This window comes from Habropoda laboriosa, unplaced genomic scaffold (assembly GCF_001263275.1).
Source record: "Habropoda laboriosa isolate 0110345459 unplaced genomic scaffold, ASM126327v1 scaffold186, whole genome shotgun sequence".
NCBI classification, from domain to species: Eukaryota; Metazoa; Arthropoda; class Insecta; order Hymenoptera; family Apidae; genus Habropoda; species Habropoda laboriosa.
In genome coordinates, this window is record NW_017100427.1 from 2,941,183 (window position 1) to 2,968,240 (window position 27,058).

Consider the following 27,058-nt stretch of genomic DNA (forward strand, 5'->3'; position numbering starts at 1 on the left):
TGACAGTAAATATTATATTATATTGACATTGTTCTTATTTAAGAAGAACTTTACCTGCAAACCTGCATTTCGGATGAAAGCACTTGTATCAACAATCAAATACTGTACTTTTTGTGTTTCATTCATATTTATTAATTTTCACAAAATAAATCTTTCTCAAAAGCACATGCACGTGTTTTAAACAAGTTTAGTAATTGTTGACATTAATGCAGGTTTTTATGAACATGTTATTTGGCTTCAATACTAAAATTAAACAAAAACGATTCTGATTTTTGATGTTTTGTTAATTAATTTCCTTTACTTGTAAATTAGATTTATTACAACATCGCAAATTTAAAAAATACAAATTTTCTAAATATTGAAGGTTATGTATTGGTCGAATTTTTTCCATAAAAACAACCTTTAAGTTCATATAAAAACTACTTGGTAAGTCTCTAAGCAGATGTACATAAATAGACGAGTATATATGTACTTAAGCCTTTTAAAATACACAAGAAAGGTTTAAGGAATGTTATATAATAATTAATTTTTGAAAGAATTAATTTAAATGATAATAATATTTTGAAAAAAGTATTTACCAACTTTGCAATAAATAAGATTTCGATTTATGTATTAAGAGTTTATAAGATTGTCATAACATTTATTATGCTGGAATTGCTATAATAACAAACAAATTAATCTTTATCAAAATATTTATGAATTAAGGTATGTAAAAATACTAAAATAATCGCTTTAAACTTCTAAAGTATACTTAAAAGGAATTTTAAATATTAATTGTAATCTTGAAAGGGGGAATCCCCTGACTAGCACTACAATGATGGAAGCAGAATTTATTTCTATACGTGCAGAATTTGTATCTGCTACCCAAATTTTTATGAGTGAAAGTATATTAAATGCACTTAAAGAGCATTATGCAGCATATATAGATTCAAACCGTAAGCTGAGTCAGATTAAGGATTTAAATACATTATTGAAAGTATTGGAAAAACGTGATATTCTGAGTTGTGTTAATATAGAACCACTTTTATATATTTCAAATAACTTTCTAAATGATCTTCCAATACAAAAAAAAATTAACAATTATAAGATTTACCTTGAAACTGTACAATATTCTCCATTCTATAATATGTACCAAGATGTGGATGGTGAGTCTGTTTTAATATAAACTATATTTGTTTATTCTATTATGCACAATGCAATATGTTTAAAAAATAATAAGTAATATAGATACCTTTAATTGTTACATAAATTTTTCAATTAACTTATATATTATTTTTAATAGAAGATAAACATGAGAATAATTCTGTATTATTAAATGCAAGTGGTACATCACAAATAAAGATTCTTAATGAATCATTACCTAAATACAAAGATCATAAAACAAATTATTTTGAAGATGAAATTGCATTGCAACAAATATGTAAGTATAAGTTTATCTCTTTTATAATACTTATTATCATTTGTCTATAAAATTACTATATAAAAAGCTTATTTTTTAAGTACTGTCAAACATTAGTGAAAAAATTGGACGTTCTTGGAGAGACACTGTCAGATATTTAGGTTTACCAGAGTATCAAATTGATGCAATTGAAAATAATTATGCTTTTAATTTGAAAGAACAAAGTTATCAAGTAAGATGTAATTAAAGTGTATTTATTTCAGACAATAATTTTTACATAAAAGTAACATAGACTATTTTGTAGGCTTTAAAATTATGTATGTCCCAAAACAAGTCTGGTAATTGGAAGATAAATTTAATACAGGCTTTAGAAAAAGCAAGACGAAGGGATCTCAAAGAACTTGCTGAAAAATTAATAATAGGGTTTAAACAATAATTGTTAGTTTAAGGAAAACAGAAAATAAAAAAAAATATGTAGAAACAGTAATTTATATTTCTAATATATTTATAAGAAAAACTTAAATATAATCATTTTCCAAACAATTGTGAGAACATTTATTAAATATTGCTATGCTACCTTAATGTGAAATAGGTTGCTGTATTTTATTAATGATTCATTACTTAAACATGGCAACCTAATTTTGTAGGTTTTATTTTAAGAAACTTATTACAGCAGTCTTTATTGTTTATATAAGTAACATTCATAAAGGACGTGTAAAGAGAAAATTACTTAATCAAGTGTAATTAATGTATGTTAGTGTTAATTTTTTTGAAAAATACAGCAGCCTGTGCGTATCTTTCATAATCTAACTTTAAATTACTTATTACATTAATATAATTTTTTATATTAATGATATACATCTATTCCAGTACATGTTTATTAGCTTTTGTTCAATGACTTTTACTAGGAAAATACTTAGTTGTAATAAAAATGTAGTTTATAAAAATTTTTCATTGAATTTTTGTTTCATTTGTTTGCTATAATAATCTAAATTTTGTATAATATCCACATTATTAATATATGTTAAATGTTGTTTGACAAATTTTAATGAATAGTGATAAGAACATAATATCAAGAGCATTTAAACAACATAGGCATTTTTTGCTTGACTTCCTGATTTGACCATAACATCTTTATGGATTTGATAGCATATGCTAACTTTTGATGAAATTTTTAACCTTTCTCGCAATTTACGCCTGCAAAAAGAACATAATTAAATATTTACATTTTGTGTTAATGAATTTTTTATGTAAATATATGTTATTATTTACCCAATTTCCAAAACACTATCTTTATTTTTGGCATTTGCAGTCCATACTCCAATTTTATCTGTTTTCCCCCTTATATTTACAACTGCCCCACAAATTTCATCTGAATATCCATTAAATGCTTCACCAATTATACATAAAAGAGTATCTAACCAAAAGCGATCTAAATCCATGTTTCTGAGCTTTCTGTCTAAGTTTAGAAGCCACCTTCCACCACATTTATTAGCTTCATCTTCCCACATAGGTTTAATTCCTTGTTTGAACATGCTGTAGTCACAACCTATTTGCAATTCTGATGCAGCCTTTATATGGTTGTATAAGCTATTATTTGTAACTTTTCTTTGATTTTCTTCCCATGTTTTATTTTTATCAGGTTCAAAATACCAAAGGGTCCATGTATGTTGAAGTGGATGTTTAATTAAAACCTCCGGCGGGAATTCATCGAAGTTGATTACTTCTTGCTCCTTCTTCTCAACTTCCTGCAAATGATTACGATTATAATTTTATACCTAGCTTTTTTAACCTATATGTGTTTTCTTTGAATGTGGTACTTTCTAATGATTTTTATTAATTTAATACGTTTTATATGTTTAGAGTAATACTGATTGAATTTTATGCACCATATAAATTATAATTTGCGTGTATGAATATATTATTTTTCTACTAGTAATATAATATGCCTTTTTTAAGCTCGTTAGACAGTTTTCACCGTGCACGGAACAGATGGGAGGGGTAAGGAGTGTTGAAGTGACCACGCTGTTTTAAAAAAAAAGTTCAAATTTTTTCTTAATGTTTGAATCGTAAGTACATTTGAAAGAACTAACGTGTTCTTTTTACAGCAGGTGTAGTATTGGAAAAAATGTTAGAAAAAATACCTCAATTTCTTCTGTGTTACTCGAAGCCATGTCACACGGTCACACGAGCTCTACACGCACAATATGTTCGCTCAGTGAACTAACAGTAGGGGCATCTGTCGGCAAAATTTTTACACCGAAATTTCCTTTCTCTAAGATAGGAAATTGCGTCGGCGCACCAAAAAGTTATCCCAATACAATTTGAGCAAGGTAATTAACGATGAATAGTTATACTATGACGTTATAGAAAAGAATTAAGAAACGCGCTCTGTATATAATTTTTTTCTCTTCTCTCTCGTGATTGTCAAACTAATATTATTTCAGAATTGCAAGAATTTTTTTTAACGTAACGTATCATTTTATCCGATGTCGTGACACCAATTACTTTTATTTCGTTTCCTGTTTTTTATATTTATGCAATTGTTTTTCTTTAATATTTTAGATTTTCTTTTGTTAACGCATGTTCAAAAAATGTAGCATTAATATACCTTGATAGATTCATAATTCTTTAGTAATTATTAACTTTCATAATAATATCTTCTCCTACAATTTATTTCTAACCGTATGCAATAAGATGAAGTATAACAGAAGTAAATTATTTATTAAATTATATTTATTATTTCTTTGTAAATATAAAATATACAATGGAAATTGTATTCATAATGATAGAAAAATATATTGTACATATAGTTTTATACTGAAACATTTTAATATTGTAAAATATATAAAATGCTCTTTTTTCTAACAGTAGTAGAAAAAGTAAAAGTAGATTATTTAATAATTGTAATAAATAGTATTAGTTTTTCTTTATGTAGCACAAAAAATTTGAAATAAGGGTTGGTATCCCTGTCGTGCTACAGTAACAATCAGTAGCTTGACACTGGTCACCCTCGTTGTGTTGTACGATGTATTTACATTATAATTTAAAGAACATAATTTTTCTCTAAAGATTATCAGCAATTTTATCTCCATTATGAAACGTTCGGTAAACACTTATTTCACTATTTCTCATAATTTTACAATAATAATAAATACTAGTTTGCATTTATTCCATTAATGGTATTTTTGTGGAAGGTTAGTTTGACAGCGGTTGTACAAAATATTTTCGTATATTTAATAAACTGATCCAATTTTCTAATGATTATAACTTCATTATAATAGTGTTAAATTATAAATTTTGTTTGGCAATAAGATTTGGACATATCTTCTTATTTTTAATTCACAATTTTTCACTTTTTAGATAACTGAAGAAAACGGAGAAACAAAGCGATCTTTCATTAAGCAAGAGTGTATCAATTTTGGATATGAAGGTTCTTATCCTGCTTATACTTCAGCTTCTTCATCCCCATCAACTGTCACACAACCTTTACCAGGACAACCACCATTACCTCCTATGCCTCCTCCTTCTAGTGGTGTTCCACCACCTCCTCATGTATTTGGACCTGTGCCTTCCCAAGTTACACCATTACAAGCATGGACACATCCTCCTGCACCATGGCAATGGATAACACCTCAAACATCACCTTTACCACCTCCACCTCCACGTGATATGACTCCAAGTTCATTTCAAAGAGAAATGCCTCTAAGAGGTAACTACATGAGACGCGAAAGATTTACTCACAATAAGAGTAATATATTTGTTCAAAGAAGTAATTTTCATCGTAAAAATAGAAGGCTTGCAAGGTTTGGACAAAGTCAGTGTCAGTTTGATCAAGCAGCCTATTTTGGTGCAACATTAAGTAATAGTCTTGGTTTGGAGTGGCAAAGAAATAATTACACTACATCTACAGGTGATACAATCATGAATCACATGCCTGTTCCTCTTCCTAATCATTCTTTACCTCCTATACCTCCAGGTATTTTGACAAGTAGGCATGGAGAAGAAACCTCAGATCAGGATGTTAAAATTGTTTTGGTAAGATAACGTGGAATTAATAATAAATATAATTGTTATTTAATTGCTGATTGTGAATTATTATAATATTTATTTTAGGAGGAAGTTGTTGTTAAAAAGAACAAACAAAGGAAACCTATGTCCCAAAGTTATCCTAGTCGACCATGGAATAGAGAAGATGCAGAAAGAGCTTTGAAAATTGAAAATGAGTACAATAAAACAGTTAAAGCTCAAAGTTTAATAATCAAGTTTCCAGATCCTGATCTAAACAAAGATATTGTTAGAGAATTTCATCCTGGTATACAGAATATTCACTTTCAAAGTCCTAGTGGTCCTAGATATTGTTTCATACAGATGGCAGAAAGTGTTGATATTGGTGAAGCCATAAAAGAGTTGGAAAAAATACCTTTTGGAGTAGGTCATTTAAAAGTTGAAAGAAAATCCTTAAGGGATGAAGATAATCCAATGCCAGAGGAAATAGATCCTTACACATTATACATAGGAAATTTGCCAGAATCTGTTAATGTTAATGAAGTAAAGAGTAAGTTTCCAACAGCTGCTCGAGTAGATGTAGGGTATGCACAGAAAATGAGGAATACTCGGTACGTTATTAATTTTATAAAACCTACAATTTTTATTTTGTACATATATATTTGTGTAATATATTTATTTTGGTCTGTAGATATGCTTTTATAAGGTATAACAGTGTAGATGAATCTATATCTGCTTATAAACAAGCACATGATTTAATGTGGGATACCAGAAGTATTATTGTTAGGTTTAGAAGGCAGCGCGGTAATACTTGTCTTCCTGGAGAGCCTAAACCTAATGTTAAAAAGGTCAAAGAAGAACCAAATAGTAATTCACAAGTAAAGAAGGAACAAAAACCTAATCACACTGATAAAAATGCGGCAAAATTGGAAACTAATGTAGAAAATAGGTTACAAGATAATTCTAGTAAAGTGCAAAATAAAGCATCATCTCAGGTTCAAGAACAAAATGCAAATGTGCAATCGTCTTCTTCCCCTACACTAACTTCAATTGCATCAGCTAAATCAGCACAACAACAACAACAACAACCATGGGTAGAAATATATAAATTCTACATCTTAAAAAAATATTTTAAACGAAAAAAGAATAAGTAAAAATGTTCAAAATTAATGTTTTCCTTAGACTGGTAAATTACCTCAAATACCGTCAGCATCTGAAGCTCCTCCACCTTGTTCAACTGAAAGAGATTCTGTTACTGAAACCATAATGCTTACTGAGATTAAGGAAGAGCCAGAAGATTATGAAGAAATGGATACATCATCTAATATTCGATCTGATGATGAGATAGATGATGATGTGGATGATGATGATGATGATGATGACGACGAAGAGGAAGACGATTCAGATGACAATGACGATAATGAAGACGATTATGAAGAAGAAGATGATGAGGAAGATATAGATGAAAATGGAAGCTTATTATTGGATGACAAACCGAAAGAAATCGCAAAAGATACCGAACCATCCGATGTATGTAAAATATCCTTAATGATTTTATTAATGATTATTGCGTATAATGAAAATGAAATGCAAACAAATGAAATATAATTAATTTATGGTCATTTTTGTTTCAGCATCTTGACCAAATGTTCAGTGAGTTGGATAACATGGCTGGTGATATCGGTTTTTAATACATTTAACAAGTTGAACTCCCACATTGATTAATATTTGATTTTTTAAAAATTTGGTGTCATACGTAATATGTAAATAATTCTAGTTCAAAAGTGAGACGAGTGTAACGAGTGAGACTGCATTTATTTAAGTATAATGTTAGTAGCTGAGTCATATTTAAATACTTTTGTACCCATATGTTTTTACCTTATAAATTTTTACGCTTATATATGCTCACAAGATTCTTCATGTAAACAATTGTGAATACAATTAAAATTATTTTCTGTATTTTTAGTTAAAATTTTTTTTAAAAATATCATTTTTCAATTCTTTTCTTTCTAAACATCTAATCCTAAGGTATGAGTTTTATGTATTAAACAAGAGCTAATGTTTACTTCATAAAGTGCTGATCCTCGTTCTTTCTCATGATTTTAATTATGATTTATATATTTGTGAAACTGATTAAAATTTTGATATATGCTACAACACATACGATATATAGAAAAAGTGTTTTTTTTTTATGTAAAATAAAAAAACTGCAATTTATATTACAGTTTATAAAACGTGTTTAACTAAATTTAAACTAAATAATTCAATTCGAAATCTATATTACGTTGTTAGAGAATTAAATGAATTAAAAGTTAAATCTGTTTCCGGCGCACACAAATGCCATCTACTTCCTGATACCTCGGCGGTAAGAAAGCGCGGGTATCGCTATTGGTGTAATAACTACTTTAAGTGACGGTACTTGTTGTACTTCTCAGTTTGTGTGAATTAAGAGTCGAGAAAACTAATCTCGAAAAATGTTCGAGGCACGTTTAGTACAGAGTGCGATTTTGAAGAAGGTGTTAGATGCAATAAAAGATCTTTTAACCGAAGCTACCTTCGAATGTTCCGATTCTGGTATCCAAGTACAAGCTATGGACAATGCCCACGTCTCTTTGGTTTCTCTTAATCTCAGAAGCGACGGTTTTGACAAATATAGATGTGATAGAAATTTGTCAATGGGCATGAGTATTGCAAGGTAAGATAATAATTTCAATAAAAAATTTATCAAGGTTAAGTCTTCTTTTCTCATAATAACATAATGAGCACACACTTGTAGATAAAAAAATTAGAATAAAGTGATAAGAATATTAACAGGATAGGAGTTATTAATAGAGTAGTAAACTAAAATCTATAAATTATTTCTAGCATGACCAAAATTTTGCGGTGTGCTGGTGCAGAAGATACAGTAACATTGCGAGCAGTAGATAATCCTGAAAACATTATGTTCATATTTGAATCACCAAATAAAGAAAAACTTGCAGAATATGAAATGAAACTTATAAACATGGATCAGGAACATCTTGGTATCATTAAAACTAAAGTGTCTTAATTATATCTTGCTTATATGTATAATGAAACTTATTAATTATTACAGGAAACTTCATATTCATGTGTTGTAAAAATGCCATCCCAAGAGTTTTCACGTATCTGTAGAGATTTGAGCCAATTTGGAGAATCAATAACATTTGCTTGTTCTAAGGAGGGCATAAAATTCAGTGCTTCTGGAGATTTTGGACAAGGTATGCCAATTCTTTTTATATAATACAATAAAGGACAGAAAAAGTATTTTGATATATTGTAATACATTAAATAGATGTGTACTTACGTTAATTCTATAATATTTGCTCTGCCTCTTTAGCATCTTGCAGTGAACACTCTTCAAGCACAAAAGTTACATAGCAACTGCTAGAAATTAAGTAATGTCCTAGAAAGTATTTACTTGTTTGACCCTCACTATTGTAAAGAAAAGGGCATACCTGTATTTATGTATTTATATACACATATGTATATGTATGTCTGTTTACACTTTCATGTTTAAAGGACATGTTCATTTCTATAGTAAAACTCATTAAAATACAAATGAATTTTGAAAAGTGTATATTGCAAAATGTAAAAATATATCTATACAATTAACATTATTATAAATTATGGTTGTACTTATGTAAATTAATTTCTTTTCAGCCACTGTTAAGTTAGCACAAACAGCAGATGCAGATAAAGAAGAAGAAGCAGTACTTGTTACTATGCAAGAACCAGTGAAGTTAACATTTTCGTGTCGTTATCTTAATTGTTTTGTAAAGGCTGGACCTCTGTGTGCACAAGTACAACTATCAATGTCTAATGACGTGCCCTTAGTATGTGAATACAAAATTGGAGACATTGGGCATATTAGATATTACCTGGCACCAAAAATTGATGATGATGACGAAAATTAAGATTCTTGAAACCATTCTTTGATATATAAGCCTACATTAATACAGTGTATTATAGCATTGCTTATATTTGATAGATATATTACGATTTTCTTACTGTTATATTTATCACGTTACTAGATTAAGAATTTTCAAGACTTTATTAAAAACAGAATCATAGTATTGCTCAGATAAAGAAAAAAAAATGGTATATTTTGATATTCATCGAGGAACGATTAAGGATAATTAAAAATATTTTGAAGGTAATATATTTAAATTTTACATTTAAAAGTCATTTGGCTCGTCACAGTGTTAGCGCAACGTAGAATTGACACTAAGATTCGTAGTAGAGTGACACGATCATGATTAACATGGTAATATGGTGTCATTCTTATAAGATTTATATTGTTACCGTTTCATAAACTGTGACAATATTTTGATAATATTGCATTTTTTATATGTAAGAAGAACTCAATATATTTCCAAAACATTTGATAAATTTTGAATTATGTGTTATTCCTTATGTCCTAGCCTAATTAAATTTCAAATTTTTCACTTATTTTTAGTTATCTTATTTCTTATACCTTTTGTGTATAAGCTAGTTTAATATAAAAATACATAATTAGCTTACGAGCTGAGGGAATAAGAGGGCTACCGTGGATGGAATAGCCTAGAAGTATACAGTTAATCTTACATAATTTGGATCTCGTATAGTTACTAAATAATTATATATTAATCAATAGATGTTGATTTATACTATGAATTATTTTACACGCACATACTGCGAAGACCTGTATATCGTTAATTCTTATCCTTACACGTTTAAATGAAATTTTTAAACAAAATAAATACTTTTCATATCCTGTTCTATGTTCAAAAAACGAATACAAGTAGCAATGAAACAAGACACTTTGGCAATAATAATCAGCCTCTTTGGTTTTAAAGCCCTGATATTGCTTTTGTGTTTTTAACATAATAGCTTCGCATTTAAAACTAAAACAATTATTCTTATATATAATAAAATAATGAAAACGTATTTATCTAAATACGTATAACTATCAAATTTAATGCAAGAGAAGAATACTGAAGTTATTTGTTTAAATTTAATAAAACTTATTAAGCTGTTAATACCGGTACATTTTCAAGGAAAACGTCACGCGCATCAATAACATTTAATTACTTGGACCAATTTGACATGCTCATGTGGGATTATCAATGCACATACTGTTCCTCTCGTTTACGAACGTATTTAAAAAATTTGCGATGTCACGTGACATTTACTTTGCAAATGAAGTGTCAACAAGGAAAAGAACATATACAATGGAAAAATTATATAAGGGCTTAAGCATTCGTGTTACCATTACTCCCGTATAAGCTGGGATGTACATATTTGTCATGCAATGTCCTTAAATGCCTTAACAAATTACTTTTTACGTTAAAGCCTTTTTTACAATAGGAACAAAGAAAAGGCTTCTCCCCTGTATGCGTTCTTTGGTGGATTACCATTGACGCATGGCTTGGAAATTCTTTTTGACAAATGTTGCACAATTTTTGATGACTGTGAACTCTTTTTGGTTTAGGAGGTGCCGAGTTGTTCATCAGAGCTAATTGTTCCTCCGTATGTTCCGTTTGTATATGACGTACCCATTCTTGAGGCGTCGAATACATGTTACCACAAAGATCACACTTTAAAGGTGGAAAATCTTTGCTATCGTCGTCTACATCGCCCTAATAAAAGACATACACATAAACAATGTTAATGCCATTTAATGTCTGAATATTTTATTGACATTTTTATATTCTTACCTTCCTCTTTTTTCTTCGATTTTCGGTCATATCAGCGTGTGTAAATTCAATGTGTCTTACCCAGTCCGATGGCCGATTAAACGTTTGACTGCACATGTCGCATGTTAATGGACTGTATTCTTCCTCTTCATCTGCACTGTGCACGATTTCCTGTAAAGAAAAAGAAACAATATTCCCATACGCAATTAGTATTACGTACATATCCCCAAAAACATTACATACCGGTTTTATATCAATCTCGTGGTCTATCGTCAATGATTCCGATGGATCGATAGTTTCTTCCCAAATTGGTTCATCTTTCACTAAAAGCTCCAGATTTAACTCGGTCTAAAAGACGTGAGAAAATAAAAATTCCATTTCATTCCACTTTGATTAATACGATTAAATAAGATGATCTTACATTTTCGCCGTCCTCGCTTTTAGATTTATTAGATTCCGCATCGCTGCTGGTGGTTTTCCTTTTCTTTCCGTTGGCCTCTACATTTTCCTTATTCTTATTTTGCTCGTTATTCTTATTTTCCTCCAACACCTTCTTACTATCCGTTTCGCTAATCTTCTCCTCAATTTTCTCGATACTCTTTCTCTCTGAGGTAGGTTTCTGAGGTTGAACGTTATGTTGCATTGGCGTAGTTTGTTGCACATTTTCCACGATCTTCTCCGTACTCGGTTGAACCAACTTGATCTTTTGAATTTGACCAGTTAACGGTGGTTGCTCCCGTTTGTCTCGCTCCACCTTTTGATTATTCGACTGTATATTTTCCTTTTTACTTGCCGTATTTGATCTCCATAAGCCACGTACACGTAATATGTCACCCGCCTTTAGCACACCCTCTAACTGATCATTCGTCACGGTAGCTTCGCCACTGTACATGTATTGAATTAGAATTTTTAACGTACGATATCCAATTTCCGTCGGTAATACCTAAAACGTATATTCATCACAATATTAATGCATCTATATTACATGTTTTATTCATTAGCAGAGTCCTATAACAGATCCATAAGGAATATTATTTATACAAACCACGATTATTGGAGCGTTTGTGTTTGCACCAAAATGGCATGTTTGAAAAATATGACTGAGATACGAGGAGCAAGCGGCAAGGACAAATCGATGAGCCGCCACGTGCCGGCCGCAGGACGTTGCCAACAAGACATCTGCGAAGGATTCTGAGTGGAGTAACGTCGCGACAGAGCTATGCAGATGCGCGCCATAGCTGTGCCACTTAAGTTGATAATTCTCCGAAGCAGCGATGGCCATTTTTTCTATATCATTGACAAACAGAAAAAACAGCGCTTTATTATAATCCTTATTACGAAACTATATCTAATACGCTTTATACATGTATTTCGTTGTTGTATTTGTTAAGCCTGTTGCGTCGACCGCGTCTCGTTTGTATTCGTGCAATTTCTGCATCGTGGGATGCACGAAAGGATTCGGTGAAATGATACGTAATAAAAAAAATCGATGAATATTTGGAAACGCATAAAACGATTATTTATTATTGTATGAAAAATTTAAATAAAATTATTATGCACGAGAGGAATATTAATAATTTGGACATTTTTCAAAGAATTATTATTGTCTGTAAAAATTTATATAAATATATTATTGTTTGTTTAATGTTTACTTGTTTGTTTAAGTAGTAAATAAATAATAGTAAATTTCACCATGATCACCAAACGGTCATCCGTTTAATGATTTCTTAGTATTCGAACGGTGCATGATAATCGTGGAAAACACGGCGTACGAATGTCTTTCCCTCTTCTAATCGAACACGGTTGGTGGCGTCAAACGATTTTTCAATATACTTGCTTACGCTTCCAAAATCACCAATAACAGGAAGGAAAAACACCAGGGAAAATCCTTTCGATTAATTACGATGCAGTACAGTTCGATTTCGATGCAATATTAAACGGGTTCGAACGGAACGTCGATGGTAATGAAATAATTACGCACACTATTCGCCACCCCGCATTCACACCCTCATCCGAATCTCCATTAACGTTCGCTCGACGATAGGGCACGTTGTACACAACGTCTTTGGTAAAACAATCTTCGAGCGGGACGTAACGCCGTTGACGTACTCTGAAAACGGCGATCTTTGATCGTTTTCGTGGCGAGGATCATTGATTGTGTTCACCGTGAAAGCGGTAACATGATATCATCGCCGCTCGTCGCACGAACGTCAAAGCGGAGACAACTAGAATCTCGGCTACGAAGTGTTTCACAGCGCGTCGTTACGCTGTCAACGTGGTTACCTGACGACATCGGCCAGAGAACTTCGTTACGCGTCACTCGGCTTCACCTTTCTTTCTCTCTCGCGTTTTCGTTTGTGTCGCGTATATTTTAATTGCACACGATAATCCACGGAGAGATTTGCGGCACCGCACAGTATGTCTTGCACGCGTCGTTGGTGTTTTGAAAGGCGCTTCGCGCGGATACGGGACACGGGGCAGATATGAGCATCGAACCGCCGCGTAGGGGCCTAAAAATCGATATTTCGGTCTTTGCTCCATCCTCTCCGGCGGTGCAGCCGTGCTCGCTTTCGCGGCTAGGTAGGGTGCCCCCCTGTTCATCATCGATTTTCCCGGCTACCAATCGCACGCATCCATTTATCGCATCGATCGCTCGAGCTGATTTCAGCGTTTGCGTCCGTCCGTCCATCCGCCCGCTCCACGATTCATACCCGTGCACCCCGCTGCACCCGACCCCTTGCCCCACACCCTGCTCCGTAGCCCGTGCTCTGTTCAACCTCCCACCCTGAAACCACCTCGTCAGCTACTACCTTAAGTCGTACAGACGCGACTAAACGCGACCCTTCACGATCCTTTTCGCCAGCGACGCCGGACACCGTTGTCCCTCGGTCTGTGCTTCATCCACGACGCCTCAACGGAGACTCCATTGCCTGTTGATATCACTCTCTCCTTCGTCTTGCTTCTCCTTCTCGCGATCTTCGATGCACACGCTTTATACTCTCGGCAATTTAAAGCGTACTGTTCGTTATATGCAGGATCTAAAATGTTCCCGGATGTCCGTAGCAATGGGTTGCGTATATTGATTTAAAAAAAATTTGCGTAACGGTTTTACGATGCGCCCCGAGGAGACTCCATAATTCGACCATGTGCATCGCAGAATGCGTACTAGTTTTTGTACCGCTTGAATCGTCCTACGTGAAAAATGTATCTCTGTTTGTTGAGACACGATATTTTTTCTGTATAGAGAAGGAAAATTTTTTTTAATCAATTCTTTATTTGAAAACGATGGTAAAAATATAGTTAATATGCTTTCAAACGGAAAGACCCTTACCTATCGTATTATATTGTTTAAAGAAACGAATTTTTCCCTTAAGTTATAATAAGTTATTATTCGATATTACAATAATATGAATATTATTAAATGAAACGCAGTAAAGCAGGCTTGAATCTCTTTGTAAATAGTTCGTTAACCTGGAATGCCTGATCTATAGATCTACGAGGCAATATTACAGGGTTAGTTTGTATGTGCAGTAAAATTTTAGGATCGCTGTTGCTCTGTTCCCAGACGAACCCGAAGATGGCGTTCATAGTGAGATTCTTCGATTTTCAAGATTTCGTTTCAATGAGTGCATGTATATAAGCGACGATGTACTGCATTGCGTCGACGACCCATTTTGCAATAGGAGCGATATGTTGCACACCCTCCTTCCGTTAAATAATCAATCCTATGATCTTAAATTAAAAAGAATTCTCTGTACATAGGATCGACAATTTGCACGATCACTTCCTCCTTCAACGTGTTTTCATCCCTGTTAGAAGCTGATGTTATCAAATATTCAACGATTTGTTCTTTTAGTATTTTCATAAAGTTCTAATTATTTGTATAGTTTTGATTAGTTGTATGTAGACTGCCTAGAAATGAAATATAAATCTTATGCGTTCAGAATCTTGATTCTCTCTTATTATCGATTTTTCGATAAAGTCGCTTGCACTTGAAATCGAAATCCGTTTTGTGCTAGGTCACGTGGCAACAGGATCACGTGGCGCTTCCACATACTCCGTTAGAGGGAAGCACAGGTAATCTCGAGCAAACACGACGGCTAACAATCCTTTCCCGTAAATACATACGTTATTGTCATCGAACTAAGGTCGATTGACTGAAACGATGCAACGGCTTCCCAGAACGTAATGTACGTTGCGGCTTCGAAGGTTATATTGAGAGTGCATAAGTGTTGTTTGTATGTCACATCGAAGTGACCTAGTTTACAAATGAATTTTCGCTTTTGATTTTCCTCAGCTATGACCCTGTAGTGAGTGTTCTTGAAGTCGGTGGCCTCCACAAGACAGTAGCGATGTTGTCTTGAAAGTGAGTTCATGGCTGTTTATAGAATGCGAAAAAAGGTGAACAATTGCGTTTAATTTCATCAAAATGCGGATTTTTATGAGATATGAGTGTCACAGCGTCTTCAGCAAACGAAGCAATTAGGTTAAGTTGACAAGTGGCGCACAGTTCTTTGCAAGTTGCGAACAACATACCGAGCAATTTGTAAATCCACGGTATGTTGATCTTTTATTTATACAAGGTAATAATGGTCCTGATAATACAAACTACAAATACTTTAAATTTAAATACCTGCAGATGATTCTTAGGTCAGGTTAAATTGGGGAATAATGTGTCAGTTCAATTATTCCTGAAATGTGTTGCAGTTTATTGGAAGAAAAACAATAAGCCAAGATGAAATATGATTGTTCAAGCTCTCATATGATGACATTAAACAATCACTGCAACATAGCCCTAATGAACTATCTTGTACAAATTGGGCGTTATGTACTTGTACATATGACCAGTGCATAAAGCAGTTCATTTACTCTTACAAAATGCCACACATAACACGAAAATGGGAACTTTTCCCAGGCAGAAATCGATTTTGTTGCGATGGCAGAGTGATGATGGCACCACAAACTGGAGTCTTTTATGTGACAGTGTGCCTCATTGCTGGAACAAGTGGATTATTCTTTGCTTTTGAGTAAGATCATTATCCACAAATTTCAAACTACATATATACATTTAAAAGGATTTCGTTTTAATAGTTTTATATATTTTGTTTCAGTTGTCCATTCTTAGCAGTTCATATAACACCTGCTATTCCAGTTATTGGTGGTTTATTATTTATTTTTGTAATGTCAGCTTTATTTAGAACAAGTTTTAGTGATCCTGGAGTTATTCCCAGAGCAACAGCCGATGAAGCTGCCTATATTGAAAAACAAATTGGTATATAAAATTTTATTTCTTAGAAATAAGTATATAATTTTACAGCTTGTAGTATTTTAATATATTATAGTGATTACAGTGAACTTTAATAATGAATTTTACTAATTCAAAAATTCGTCTTTTACATGCTGGATAAAGAGGTACCAAATAATGGTAATTCTAAAATGTACAGACCTCCACCTAGAACAAAAGAGGTATTAGTTAAAGGACAACCAGTAAAATTAAAATATTGTTTCACTTGTAAAATCTTTAGACCACCAAGAGCCTCACATTGTAGCTTGTGTGACAATTGTGTAGGTATGTACATTTTTTAATCACTTATCATAAAAAGTACTTTTATGAAAGTCTAAAAGTGTGTAATTATCTTATTAGAGAGGTTTGATCATCATTGTCCATGGGTGGGAAATTGTGTCGGCAGAAGAAATTACAGATACTTTTATGCCTTTATTGTGTCTTTGGCATTTCTCTGCGTTTTTATATTTGCATGTGCCGTTACGCATTTAATAATGCGTGAGTATATTAATTAGAAAGATAAAGAATAAGTAAGTTAGAATAGAAATATTTTAATTTTTCACTTAATGAATTATAGTTACAAGAGATGGTAGTCCATTTTTAGAAGCAGTGAGGATATCTCCTGGAAGTGTTGTTGTAGGAGTTATATGTTTCTTCTCTGTTTGGAGTATTCTTGGTCTTGCTGGTTTTCATACATATTTAACTACTAGTAATCAGACAACTAACGAAGATGTAAGCATTATATAAATTATGTAAACTTTGATAATTATATAAATGTATGCTCCCCAAATGTTTCAATAATTTTAAAGCAATTTGAATTATTTTTATAGATTAAAGGATCATTTTCCATGAAAAGAGGGCAAGAAAGTTTTAATCCATATAGTCAAGGAAATATATGTGCAAATTGTTTTTATGTATTGTGCGGACCGGCACCGCCTAGTTTAATTGGTAGTTTATTTTCTTTCTTTGACACTATTATTTTATTATGTACAAATACTATTTATCTGTATCGACTTTTGTAGATCGAAGAGGTATTGTAACACCCGAATATCGTGCAGAACAAGAAAGAATTGGCGATGACAGTGTAATTACTAATAATAAAGCGTATGGTACTGTAAAAATTGTACAACCACAGGTACTTGAACATGTATTCATATACTTGTATTTTATTTATGCTATTTATTTATACATTATTTTGTTGTTATTGCAGTCTAATGGTACAATTGTTCAAACAAATCCTAGCCCAGATCTCACAGGTTCCATGAACAATCTCGTTTCTGGTCAACATTCACCACAAATTGAATCGATAAACGGTGAGTTGAGCCTTTTAAGGCATACTGCTCATTATCCTGAGGATCTACCGGAGTATCCACGTCAGTATATAAATGATACTTACGCTCCAACGTATCCCCTACAGCATTGTTTCCAGGATTCTGTAAAACATTTAAAGTATGATACAGATAGGGGAAATCCTGATTTTCAGAAATATCCATGTAAATGTGAAGAGAATTTACATAAATATCCACATAGATGTAGGGAAGAATATCATAGATGTTCGGATAACAATGTAATATATGATCAGTGTGTCGGTGATCAAAAGTATGGTATCGATCTTCAGAAGTATCCACAAAGATATTCTGAAAAGATCCATTGCGAATTTCTCAATCTCAACATGCTCTGAAGTATAATAATTTGAGATGCACTGTTCACGGTTTAAAATATCCAATACCAAAGAATCTTTTACCAACAGTTGTAATGTCGCGAATATTGGGAGCAGGAGGGATGCCAATTATTGGTCAAAATGCAATAGGACTTGCAGTTAATAGATTCGATTCAGGACCTCTGACCAATACTTTCTCTTATGCAGAAAATTCTTTATGCCTAAGCGATAGTACCGAAGAAGATCTTTTAAATCGGAGATTTATCATGAGTTCAATGAGCGATAACGATGATATTTAATTCTCTGTATAATAGTTTCTTTTTCTTTCCCTTAAATAATATTATCCCACATATTGAAAGAAAATATAAACGGCTATAGCGTACTTGTTAGAGGAAAATTCTTTTAGTGTGTTAGAATCAAAATAATATAAGTTTTATTGTTCTATCTGTTTATTATTAGAGAAGGCTTATAGCATAAAAGATTTTTAATATGTATATAAATATTAGTGAAGATAATGATATGTAAAAGAATATTAATATTAACAAAGATAATTATTAAGATGATTGTTCATGTTTTCTTGTGCTATAACTTATATAGATTTTTATAGATAAAGAACATTCAAGTTGAATTTGATTGTTATTAACAGAGATTTATTTATTTTTTGACTGTTCAATTTCGTGTTGAACACATAGATACTTTTTTTAAAAGAAAAAGAAAAATTAATATTCTTGTTATAATGTTATATATCTTGACTGAGAAAAGGACTGAAACAATAGTTTCATTATAACTTTTAATACTTTGTAGTGGCATATTTTTCGAAAATATGTGAATATAATTATTTGTTTTTATACTACATTTACATTAAGTAGTATAACACAAACAAATGGAACATGATATATTTAATTCAACGAGTTATTTTATAACATTAATCTTTAAGATTTTAAAGAAATTGATCTGAATACAGATCTGAACCATCATGAAGTGCATAAGATAAATTTAAGTTCTTTACCATTTAATCATACTCTACGCAATTCAATAAATTGTATTTCTTTGTTGTTTAAAATTACGTCCTGTTATCGAGGGCTCAGAGCATACCATTTGGTAAGTTAATTTTCTTTTATTCCATCCATCATTGTGTGTATGTTTAATATGAATGAATTGATATTTATTAATAGCTGTTAATAAACACTTTACACATGATGTGTTCCTTCTACACTCTTGAAGACTAATTTCAAAATGTTATATCAATTCAAGGGTTTATGGATTGTGACTAATTAATTAGTTTATAATTATATTATGGGCATTGGGATTATTGAAAATACAATATGTATATAAATATATGTATATTTATTCATGTACAAAACAAGTACGCACATAGTTCCATGTATAGGTGATATTTTATAGATTTATAGTTGTATGTGTAATGCTAAAGTTGTTGTATACCATACAACAATTATCATGTAAGTTATTTATTATTACTTTTTTCAGTCTTAATCAAACATATGTATACATAAGAAACACAGTAATGCCTGGGATATTCTCTTTATTGCAGTTTACTTTCAATTTATTTTATTTATTTACACAAAAATCCTACACAGCCAGTACAGCACTTTTGCAATAAGTTGCATAATGTAATTTTTGTTGCTAATGAGCATTTATAGCAGCTTATCATTGGAATTTAATGCCAGTTATTGAAACTCTAATATTTTTTTTTCGTATATTGTACACGAAAATTTATATATTGTGAAACCATTTAAAACGTTTCATTATTATTGGACATTTGTTTTTAGGTAGCACTACGAACAGCGTGAGCCAACTTGTTACCAATGAAGTACCACTAGCATCACTTAATATAGCTCCAATTGATATTGATGAAATTGCTCCGCTGCCTTCTCGTCAAAGTGTGGTGGTTTCCTCCACGTTGGATACGTCCTCTATACCTTCGGTAACTGTAACAACACCTTTGTCTGCATCTAGACTTAGATTGTTACAAGATACTACCATGATAGAGTCTGCTTTAGACTTAGATTCGTTGGAAGATGCGAGTGTGGGTAGAGGGAGTCAAGCAGGACTTATAAAAATGGGAGCAGTATAAATAATTATACTTATACATTTTATCTAGTTAGATTCATAGTTCTTTAAAGTCTTGACGCTTACCAAAGAATAGTGCAGATCAAATTTAACTTCTTTTTTATTTTACTCTTGTATACTTTTTAAAAAATTTAATGATTATTCTGCAGTATACTATGTAGGAGCACAAAAACAGTGCATGAGTAAAAGAGTACAATTATTGTTTGGTTTATGGTGAATTTATTTAAAGTCTTTGTTAACAAGGTTGGGTAATGGTATGATTATTATTTGTTTTATTGATCTGCACTATTCATTCATTCATTACATTTAGCATTGTTAATTCCATTCCAGCCATTCACATCTTTCTTTTTTCATTATACAGAGTTAGCAAATGGGACTATTCTCTATTTGCAGTATAGTAGTTGTGTATAAACAAAAGATTATAAAAATGTGGTAATTCAAAATATTACGATACTCTTAATATTATACATAAACGAAAAATATGTGGTTTAAGGAAAATGTACTACTTAATCATCTTAACATGAATTTATATATTTTTTTTTGTTAACACAAGCTCCAATTTCTTACTTTTGTCACACAATGTACTGGACTAACAAACTTCACTTCTAATTGGAGTAATATCTGCACTTGAAAGTCTTTACACACATAAGAATTTGTGGTTAAATATTCATTTGACAATAGGGAGAAAAAAGTGTAGTTAATGTGTGTGCACAAATTATATTATTAAAAAATATTTATGCGCATTTTAAAGAGAATTGTGAAAAATGAAATTCTTCAAAATTGAAGAAACTACAATTCCTAAAAATTGAAATTTTTTATTTCATTACGAATTAGTTAGTACTCAAAGTACGAGGTATTATTTAATTTTTACTTTCCACATTGGTAAATAAGTATTATCTTTATTCAATTTGCTATGTACAGTGTAAAGAGAATTTTGTAAATACAAGAATTTTCATAAATATTAGTATAGTTTTGCAAGCATTTGAAGAATTTGTTAAAGCAATGTGAATTGTACCAAGCATTTTAAAAATAGAAGTACCACTGCCTAATTTACGAGTAACTCGTGCATCGACATTGCATGTCGTTATTTAATTTGGTATAATCAGGAAATAGACATTATTTATGCAATGAATTAATGAAAAAAGAAACGACACTACTAGTTGTCATTTTATCTTATAAGGGTTGCCATTATATTAACTTTGAGAATATTGTCTTTTTGTACATATTGTGCGTGTATGATACTATATGTATATATTGTGTAGATGTTATTATATATTATGATAAAATAATATACTACAAGTTAAAAATATATCGGTATGTTATGTCATATTAAACCTACTTAAAAATTCTTTAAGATTTATGAAACGATGATGATGCATGTAACAATCAGTACTTTGGAAAAGAAATTGTGCACTACCTTTAACAGATAAAAGCATTTTTATTCAGTTATTTGTTTTATATTCATTATATTTATACCTTTACAAAAATATTTAATTGTGACACAAAGTATTGAAATAAAATTGTTGATACGGTATCACCACCCGCGGTTAATAATATCTTCAATGTATACATCATTTATAATATAGATTCATTATTTAATACTTTCACATAATAATTTACAAACAATGTGATCTGTCGAAGTTTTAATATGTATAAATATATCATCATCATATTTAAGCAAGTATTTCTACTTGTCTTCATTTGTTAAAATGTACAGATTTCATACTTTACATATTGCAGTAAAGTATAAGTTTGTTCTTTTATAAACAACTTTATATTCATTTTTCATATTAATAAATTTTGTGTATTATAATAGCAAGAATTAAAATTAAAATTGCAATACTGCAACCAGTGATATATACTCTCATTTGATAACTTCCAGACGAATCTGTACCAAGATCAACAGCTTTTATATCAATTTCATTTTGAGAATAAAATTCTGTGGGATCTGTTTAAAAAATTTGTAATACTATACACATATGCATAATCTTTTTATAATATATTGAAGTATGCTATACTTACCAGCTTGAAGCTCTATATCCTTTTGAACATTACTTTCTTGAACTTTTAAATCTAGGAGTTCTTGTAATGATAAAAGAGCTTCTTGAGGCCCTTCACCAGGAAACAGATAGTCAGACAATGTTACTTTACTTTCTGGCAATGCTATTAATACTCTTCTTGGAGGTTCATGTAAAGTTATATTTTCTGAGATAAAGTAATAGAATGAACAACAACTGTTTATAAATATTTAATAAGAAATTTTCTTATATGTTAGAATGGATACCTTCGGGAGATCCGTTTTCTTCTTCAATTAAACTATCCCAATGCATTTCTAGTCTACTCGCCAACGACCTTATTATGTCTTGTTTTATCGCAGTGTTAGCTTCTTCGACATTTGCTTTTTGATGAACGAATGTCCTACTCACTAATTGGCCAACTAAACGTATAGACGCGCTGCATGGAGTTATCCTTACATCTGAACTAACATTTTTTTCTTGCTAATTCATAAAACAAACTGTGTTACATCTATTTAACATGCGATATTTTAATACATTTGATAAAGGTATTGTAATTATTTAAAAGGACATTTAATAATATTGAAAAGATTAGTCTTTTATAAATGTAAGTACTTACACATGGAATGTACAAATTAATTTGAATTGATTTGTCATTATTATTTTTCTCATTATTTTTACATCCTTTTTCATCTTTTTTACTTTTGCTGATTACTTCTAATGAATCATCTGGGGATCGAACCTCTCCTTCAATAACAATAAGAGAAGACTCAATGATATCCGATACAGTTCTTAAAATATTTTGTAATTGTTTTTTGAGAGTTTCTGGATCCTTATCAGCAGCAATGAAAAACAAACGATCAAAATCTACAAGTGCTTCAAGTTGGTGCCATTTAGTTGCTTTAGCTTGAAATTTCCAATCTGCTGGCTTCAACATTCCAGTTTTACTGGTTTCTATAGATTTACATGTGTACCTAAAAATATGTCACACTATAGTACTTAACTAATCAAGTTGTTGTTAAATAGATTATAATGCAACATACTTTTGTGTAATACTATTTAAATTCAGTATGAGATGCTCTTCATTATTATCTCCACAAAGATATTTATTATGTGACAAATTTTTATGAATTGCTGTAAGAACAGATCTGAGTTTTTGTACATTATTACTATCAATTATAGTATCTTCTGGTCCAACTATAAATGTACCAAGAACATGCATTCCACCAGGTAACATTCTAGTAACCTGTAAATAATGTTAAGAATCTTTAAACTTTTGTAACATTCCAAATTATAGTAGTTCAATATGTTTGGCATATTATTTAAAATACAATAGACATACATGTTTTGCATGATCTGCAACCCAACTCTCAGGTATATCTTTCACTGATTTAATGTGATTTTCAGTAACATTTTGTTGAGAATTTGTTGTAGAACTCAGCAATGTTTCTTCAACCACATTTTTACCAAGCGGTGGTGGTGTTTTTGCTAAGTGTACAATAAAATCTTTTTGACCAACACTCTGTAACATTAATTATAGCAAAAGTTAGATAATATATAAATATGTCTTCAAAATCAATGTTCATTCATTATTACTGTGCTGTACTTTGACAACTGCAATATCCTAACCTTTGAGTTAATACATCAATGCTAAAAATGATGTGCATTGAATTAAAATGAAATTGTATTTACTTTGATAAACATTTTACAAAAATATTATATCTATAATAATTGAAGTAACTTGGAAATGCCTTGATTAAGAATTACATATGTTAAGCAAATGAAAACAGCAGAGATGACGTGAAATTGAAACATACAAAAATCGAACCTGTCCCAAAATTAGTCCTATCGTGTATTCGTCTGGTTTTGCTAATGACGTTAAATAATTGTAAAGACGCTCCTCGGCATATACGGTTCGCCCCATTATTTTCGATATTCTTGTAAACACGTAAGGTTTACCACAGCTGCCTATGTACCGTTATTGCTAATTATGTAGTGCGCACACGTCGTGTGCGCTTGTCACCAGCTGATCATGTTACTGGTAAAAGCGTTATTCTTTAGTATAAGAAAGTTTTTATATGAAGTGTAATTACATCACGGACGCTATTTTCACGTAATTTTCGCTCGAATTTCGGCATTTAACGATATCCGGACTTAGTTTATTTAATTTTATAATGGAATATTATTTAGACAATGAGTGTTTTGAAATAAATAGACAGTGAAATGCTGTAAAACAATACTGGTATACTGTAATCTTTTGTAACATACATTTTGTACACTTATCTTACGATAAATAATTTATTTTTTGATAACTAATTGCATTTCTTGATGTTTCCTGATGTTGAAGTCATTTCTTTCATTCTCTTGGTGGCCTGAAAGATCCATGTGTAATTCACACAAAAAGCACGTTAATTTTTCAATTTTCTGTAAAAGTTATAAACAATTTCTAACTAATTTACTGCATGCAACTGTTAATTTAATGCGAAATTAACAAATTAAGCTATTTTATTAAGTTGCATCCTGAAACAAATTTGTTTAATACTTCCAATAGTTATAAACGACTATCCAAATTGTTATTTAGCAAGGAACACTAATTATTCTATAATTAAAATACTTGAATATAAACCACAAACTTTATTTTACTATTTATGTTATTAGTAATGCTAAAGCAATTCAAAATTGATTGTATCAGTTAAATACAATAGAGATGACGAGGATAGCGAAAGCGAAGAGAGACAAGGAAACGAATAGTGATAGAGAAGGATAGCACTGGAGAAATGAATTAGACAAGGATGGAAAATAGGGGAAGGGAAGGATAGTACTATCGTAATGAGTAAGACAAGGAAAGGAATACGATGAGATAAGGACAGAAAATGTTCAATCTGAAACTAACGCCATCTAGCGTTAGGTGACGCGAACTACGATTTCTTAATAGAATTACAGGATATCAACAGAGGTATTAGACAAGGATAGCATTAGTGTGCGACAAGGATAGAGAGAAAACGCTTCCTATTGGCTGACGAGCCGCCATACTCCGCTTCCTAGACGCTAAGTCAGGTCGGCAGGTGAAAAATCATTAATAACTCAATAATTAGGATAATTCTATGAACTTTTAGAATTGCAGAATGTAGAATGAACCTTCAGCACTTTCTCATATCGTTTTTAAAGTCCTGAGTCGCTTCAATAATTAGTTATTAACAATTTTAGTACGTGATGTCGGGAACGATACGATATGCCGCGGCAGTCCCTTGCGGTTTTATTATTAATATCGTTGCTTAATAATAATTTCCTTTACAAGTTTCAGTATGCATTTGAAAGGCAGTATCCTTGGCTACATTCTTCTGTAATTTTTAGTAACATATTCGCCGTAGTGTGAGAGTTATTAAACATTATTCGGGAGAATGCTACACTCGTCGAATTCAAACGTAACGCTCTTCTGTCAGTTTAATTAAATTTCATGGAATTGCGGGATAATTTGTGTACTTTTAAGATTGAAGAATGTAGTACGGACTTTCCTTTACATTCTGTGATAATTTTTGTAAACGTATGTCACGCGGTTTATTAACTATTAGCAATTCTTTATAACATTTGAGAGCACCCGAGAGCACTTACTAAAATTGTTAATAACTAATTATTAAAGGGGTCTAGTGCATTAAAACCTATATGTGAAAATTGCTGATGGTTCATACTTTATTCTTCAATTCTAAAAGTTCACAGAATCATCCTAATTATTGAGTTATTAACAATTATTCACCGGACCACGTGGCTGAGGTTCCGAGAGTCGAAGTATGGCGGGCCGCCAGCCAATAGGAAAAGTTCTCTCTCTATCAATTATAGTATCTTCTGGTCCAACTATAAATGTACCAAGAACATGCATTCCACCAGGTAACATTCTAGTAACCTGTAAATAATGTTAAGAATCTTTAAACTTTTGTAACATTCCAAATTATAGTAGTTCAATATGTTTGGCATATTATTTAAAATACAATAGACATACATGTTTTGCATGATCTGCAACCCAACTCTCAGGTATATCTTTCACTGATTTAATGTGATTTTCAGTAACATTTTGTTGAGAATTTGTTGTAGAACTCAGCAATGTTTCTTCAACCACATTTTTACCAAGCGGTGGTGGTGTTTTTGCTAAGTGTACAATAAAATCTTTTTGACCAACACTCTGTAACATTAATTATAGCAAAAGTTAGATAATATATAAATATGTCTTCAAAATCAATGTTCATTCATTATTACTGTGCTGTACTTTGACAACTGCAATATCCTAACCTTTGAGTTAATACATCAATGCTAAAAATGATGTGCATTGAATTAAAATGAAATTGTATTTACTTTGATAAACATTTTACAAAAATATTATATCTATAATAATTGAAGTAACTTGGAAATGCCTTGATTAAGAATTACATATGTTAAGCAAATGAAAACAGCAGAGATGACGTGAAATTGAAACATACAAAAATCGAACCTGTCCCAAAATTAGTCCTATCGTGTATTCGTCTGGTTTTGCTAATGACGTTAAATAATTGTAAAGACGCTCCTCGGCATATACGGTTCGCCCCATTATTTTCGATATTCTTGTAAACACGTAAGGTTTACCACAGCTGCCTATGTACCGTTATTGCTAATTATGTAGTGCGCACACGTCGTGTGCGCTTGTCACCAGCTGATCATGTTACTGGTAAAAGCGTTATTCTTTAGTATAAGAAAGTTTTTATATGAAGTGTAATTACATCACGGACGCTATTTTCACGTAATTTTCGCTCGAATTTCGGCATTTAACGATATCCGGACTTAGTTTATTTAATTTTATAATGGAATATTATTTAGACAATGAGTGTTTTGAAATAAATAGACAGTGAAATGCTGTAAAACAATACTGGTATACTG

At 31.4% G+C, this 27,058-nt stretch overlaps 9 protein-coding genes across 9 annotated transcripts in view; 4 read left to right on the top strand and 5 right to left on the bottom strand.

Moving 5' to 3' along the window:
* The window catches only part of LOC108575555 (RNA-binding protein NOB1), a 1,809-nt gene extending 1,683 nt beyond the window's left edge, over window positions 1–126 (bottom strand). Inside the window, exon 1 of the mRNA XM_017938377.1 lies at window positions 55–126. Within this exon, the coding sequence (XP_017793866.1) occupies window positions 55–126 (72 nt within the window). The remainder of the gene's footprint in view (window positions 1–54) is intronic.
* Window positions 127–442: 316 nt separating this feature from the next.
* Window positions 443–1,835, top strand: LOC108575556. Its single transcript, XM_017938378.1, has 5 exons — window positions 443–468; window positions 790–1,145; window positions 1,283–1,420; window positions 1,501–1,631; window positions 1,704–1,835. The coding sequence occupies exons 1-5, from the start codon at window positions 443–445 to the stop codon at window positions 1,833–1,835; spliced, it is 783 nt and encodes a 260-aa protein (XP_017793867.1).
* Window positions 1,836–2,378: 543 nt separating this feature from the next.
* LOC108575573 (eukaryotic translation initiation factor 4E-1A) lies at window positions 2,379–3,620 on the bottom strand. Its single transcript, XM_017938395.1, has 3 exons — window positions 3,544–3,620; window positions 2,672–3,147; window positions 2,379–2,596 (listed from the first exon to the last, which is right to left on the bottom strand). Exons 1-3 carry the CDS (start codon window positions 3,571–3,573, stop codon window positions 2,482–2,484), a joined length of 621 nt encoding a protein of 206 aa, XP_017793884.1. The 5' UTR covers window positions 3,574–3,620; the 3' UTR covers window positions 2,379–2,481.
* Window positions 3,621–4,578: 958 nt separating this feature from the next.
* Window positions 4,579–7,123, top strand: LOC108575571 (protein painting of fourth-like). The gene is made up of 6 exons (XM_017938394.1): window positions 4,579–4,596; window positions 4,763–5,437; window positions 5,516–6,018; window positions 6,099–6,501; window positions 6,590–6,937; window positions 7,042–7,123. Exons 1-6 carry the CDS (start codon window positions 4,579–4,581, stop codon window positions 7,096–7,098), a joined length of 2,004 nt encoding a protein of 667 aa, XP_017793883.1. The 3' UTR covers window positions 7,099–7,123.
* A 758-nt stretch (window positions 7,124–7,881) lies between these two features.
* LOC108575590 (proliferating cell nuclear antigen) lies at window positions 7,882–9,342 on the top strand. The gene is made up of 4 exons (XM_017938417.1): window positions 7,882–8,102; window positions 8,273–8,447; window positions 8,502–8,646; window positions 9,089–9,342. Exons 1-4 carry the CDS (start codon window positions 7,882–7,884, stop codon window positions 9,340–9,342), a joined length of 795 nt encoding a protein of 264 aa, XP_017793906.1.
* Window positions 9,343–10,659: 1,317 nt separating this feature from the next.
* On the bottom strand, window positions 10,660–13,396 carry LOC108575605 (zinc finger protein 271). Its single transcript, XM_017938435.1, has 6 exons — window positions 13,387–13,396; window positions 12,149–12,390; window positions 11,525–12,046; window positions 11,347–11,451; window positions 11,125–11,274; window positions 10,660–11,046 (listed from the first exon to the last, which is right to left on the bottom strand). Exons 1-6 carry the CDS (start codon window positions 13,394–13,396, stop codon window positions 10,660–10,662), a joined length of 1,416 nt encoding a protein of 471 aa, XP_017793924.1.
* A 2,565-nt stretch (window positions 13,397–15,961) lies between these two features.
* LOC108575586 (palmitoyltransferase ZDHHC18-like) lies at window positions 15,962–20,142 on the top strand. The gene is made up of 9 exons (XM_017938411.1): window positions 15,962–16,130; window positions 16,215–16,375; window positions 16,514–16,672; window positions 16,748–16,885; window positions 16,965–17,119; window positions 17,218–17,335; window positions 17,410–17,522; window positions 17,598–17,700; window positions 19,838–20,142. Exons 1-9 carry the CDS (start codon window positions 15,982–15,984, stop codon window positions 20,140–20,142), a joined length of 1,401 nt encoding a protein of 466 aa, XP_017793900.1. The 5' UTR covers window positions 15,962–15,981.
* A 1,786-nt stretch (window positions 20,143–21,928) lies between these two features.
* On the bottom strand, window positions 21,929–24,137 carry LOC108575599 (protein odr-4 homolog). Its single transcript, XM_017938428.1, has 7 exons — window positions 23,982–24,137; window positions 23,496–23,675; window positions 23,197–23,399; window positions 22,773–23,127; window positions 22,423–22,636; window positions 22,161–22,343; window positions 21,929–22,086 (listed from the first exon to the last, which is right to left on the bottom strand). The coding sequence occupies exons 1-7, from the start codon at window positions 24,075–24,077 to the stop codon at window positions 21,929–21,931; spliced, it is 1,389 nt and encodes a 462-aa protein (XP_017793917.1). The 5' UTR covers window positions 24,078–24,137.
* A 328-nt stretch (window positions 24,138–24,465) lies between these two features.
* LOC108575557 (protein odr-4 homolog) lies at window positions 24,466–26,792 on the bottom strand. Its single transcript, XM_017938379.1, has 4 exons — window positions 26,637–26,792; window positions 26,151–26,330; window positions 25,908–26,054; window positions 24,466–24,525 (listed from the first exon to the last, which is right to left on the bottom strand). The coding sequence occupies exons 1-4, from the start codon at window positions 26,730–26,732 to the stop codon at window positions 24,466–24,468; spliced, it is 483 nt and encodes a 160-aa protein (XP_017793868.1). The 5' UTR covers window positions 26,733–26,792.
* Between the last annotated feature and the right edge of the window lie 266 nt (window positions 26,793–27,058).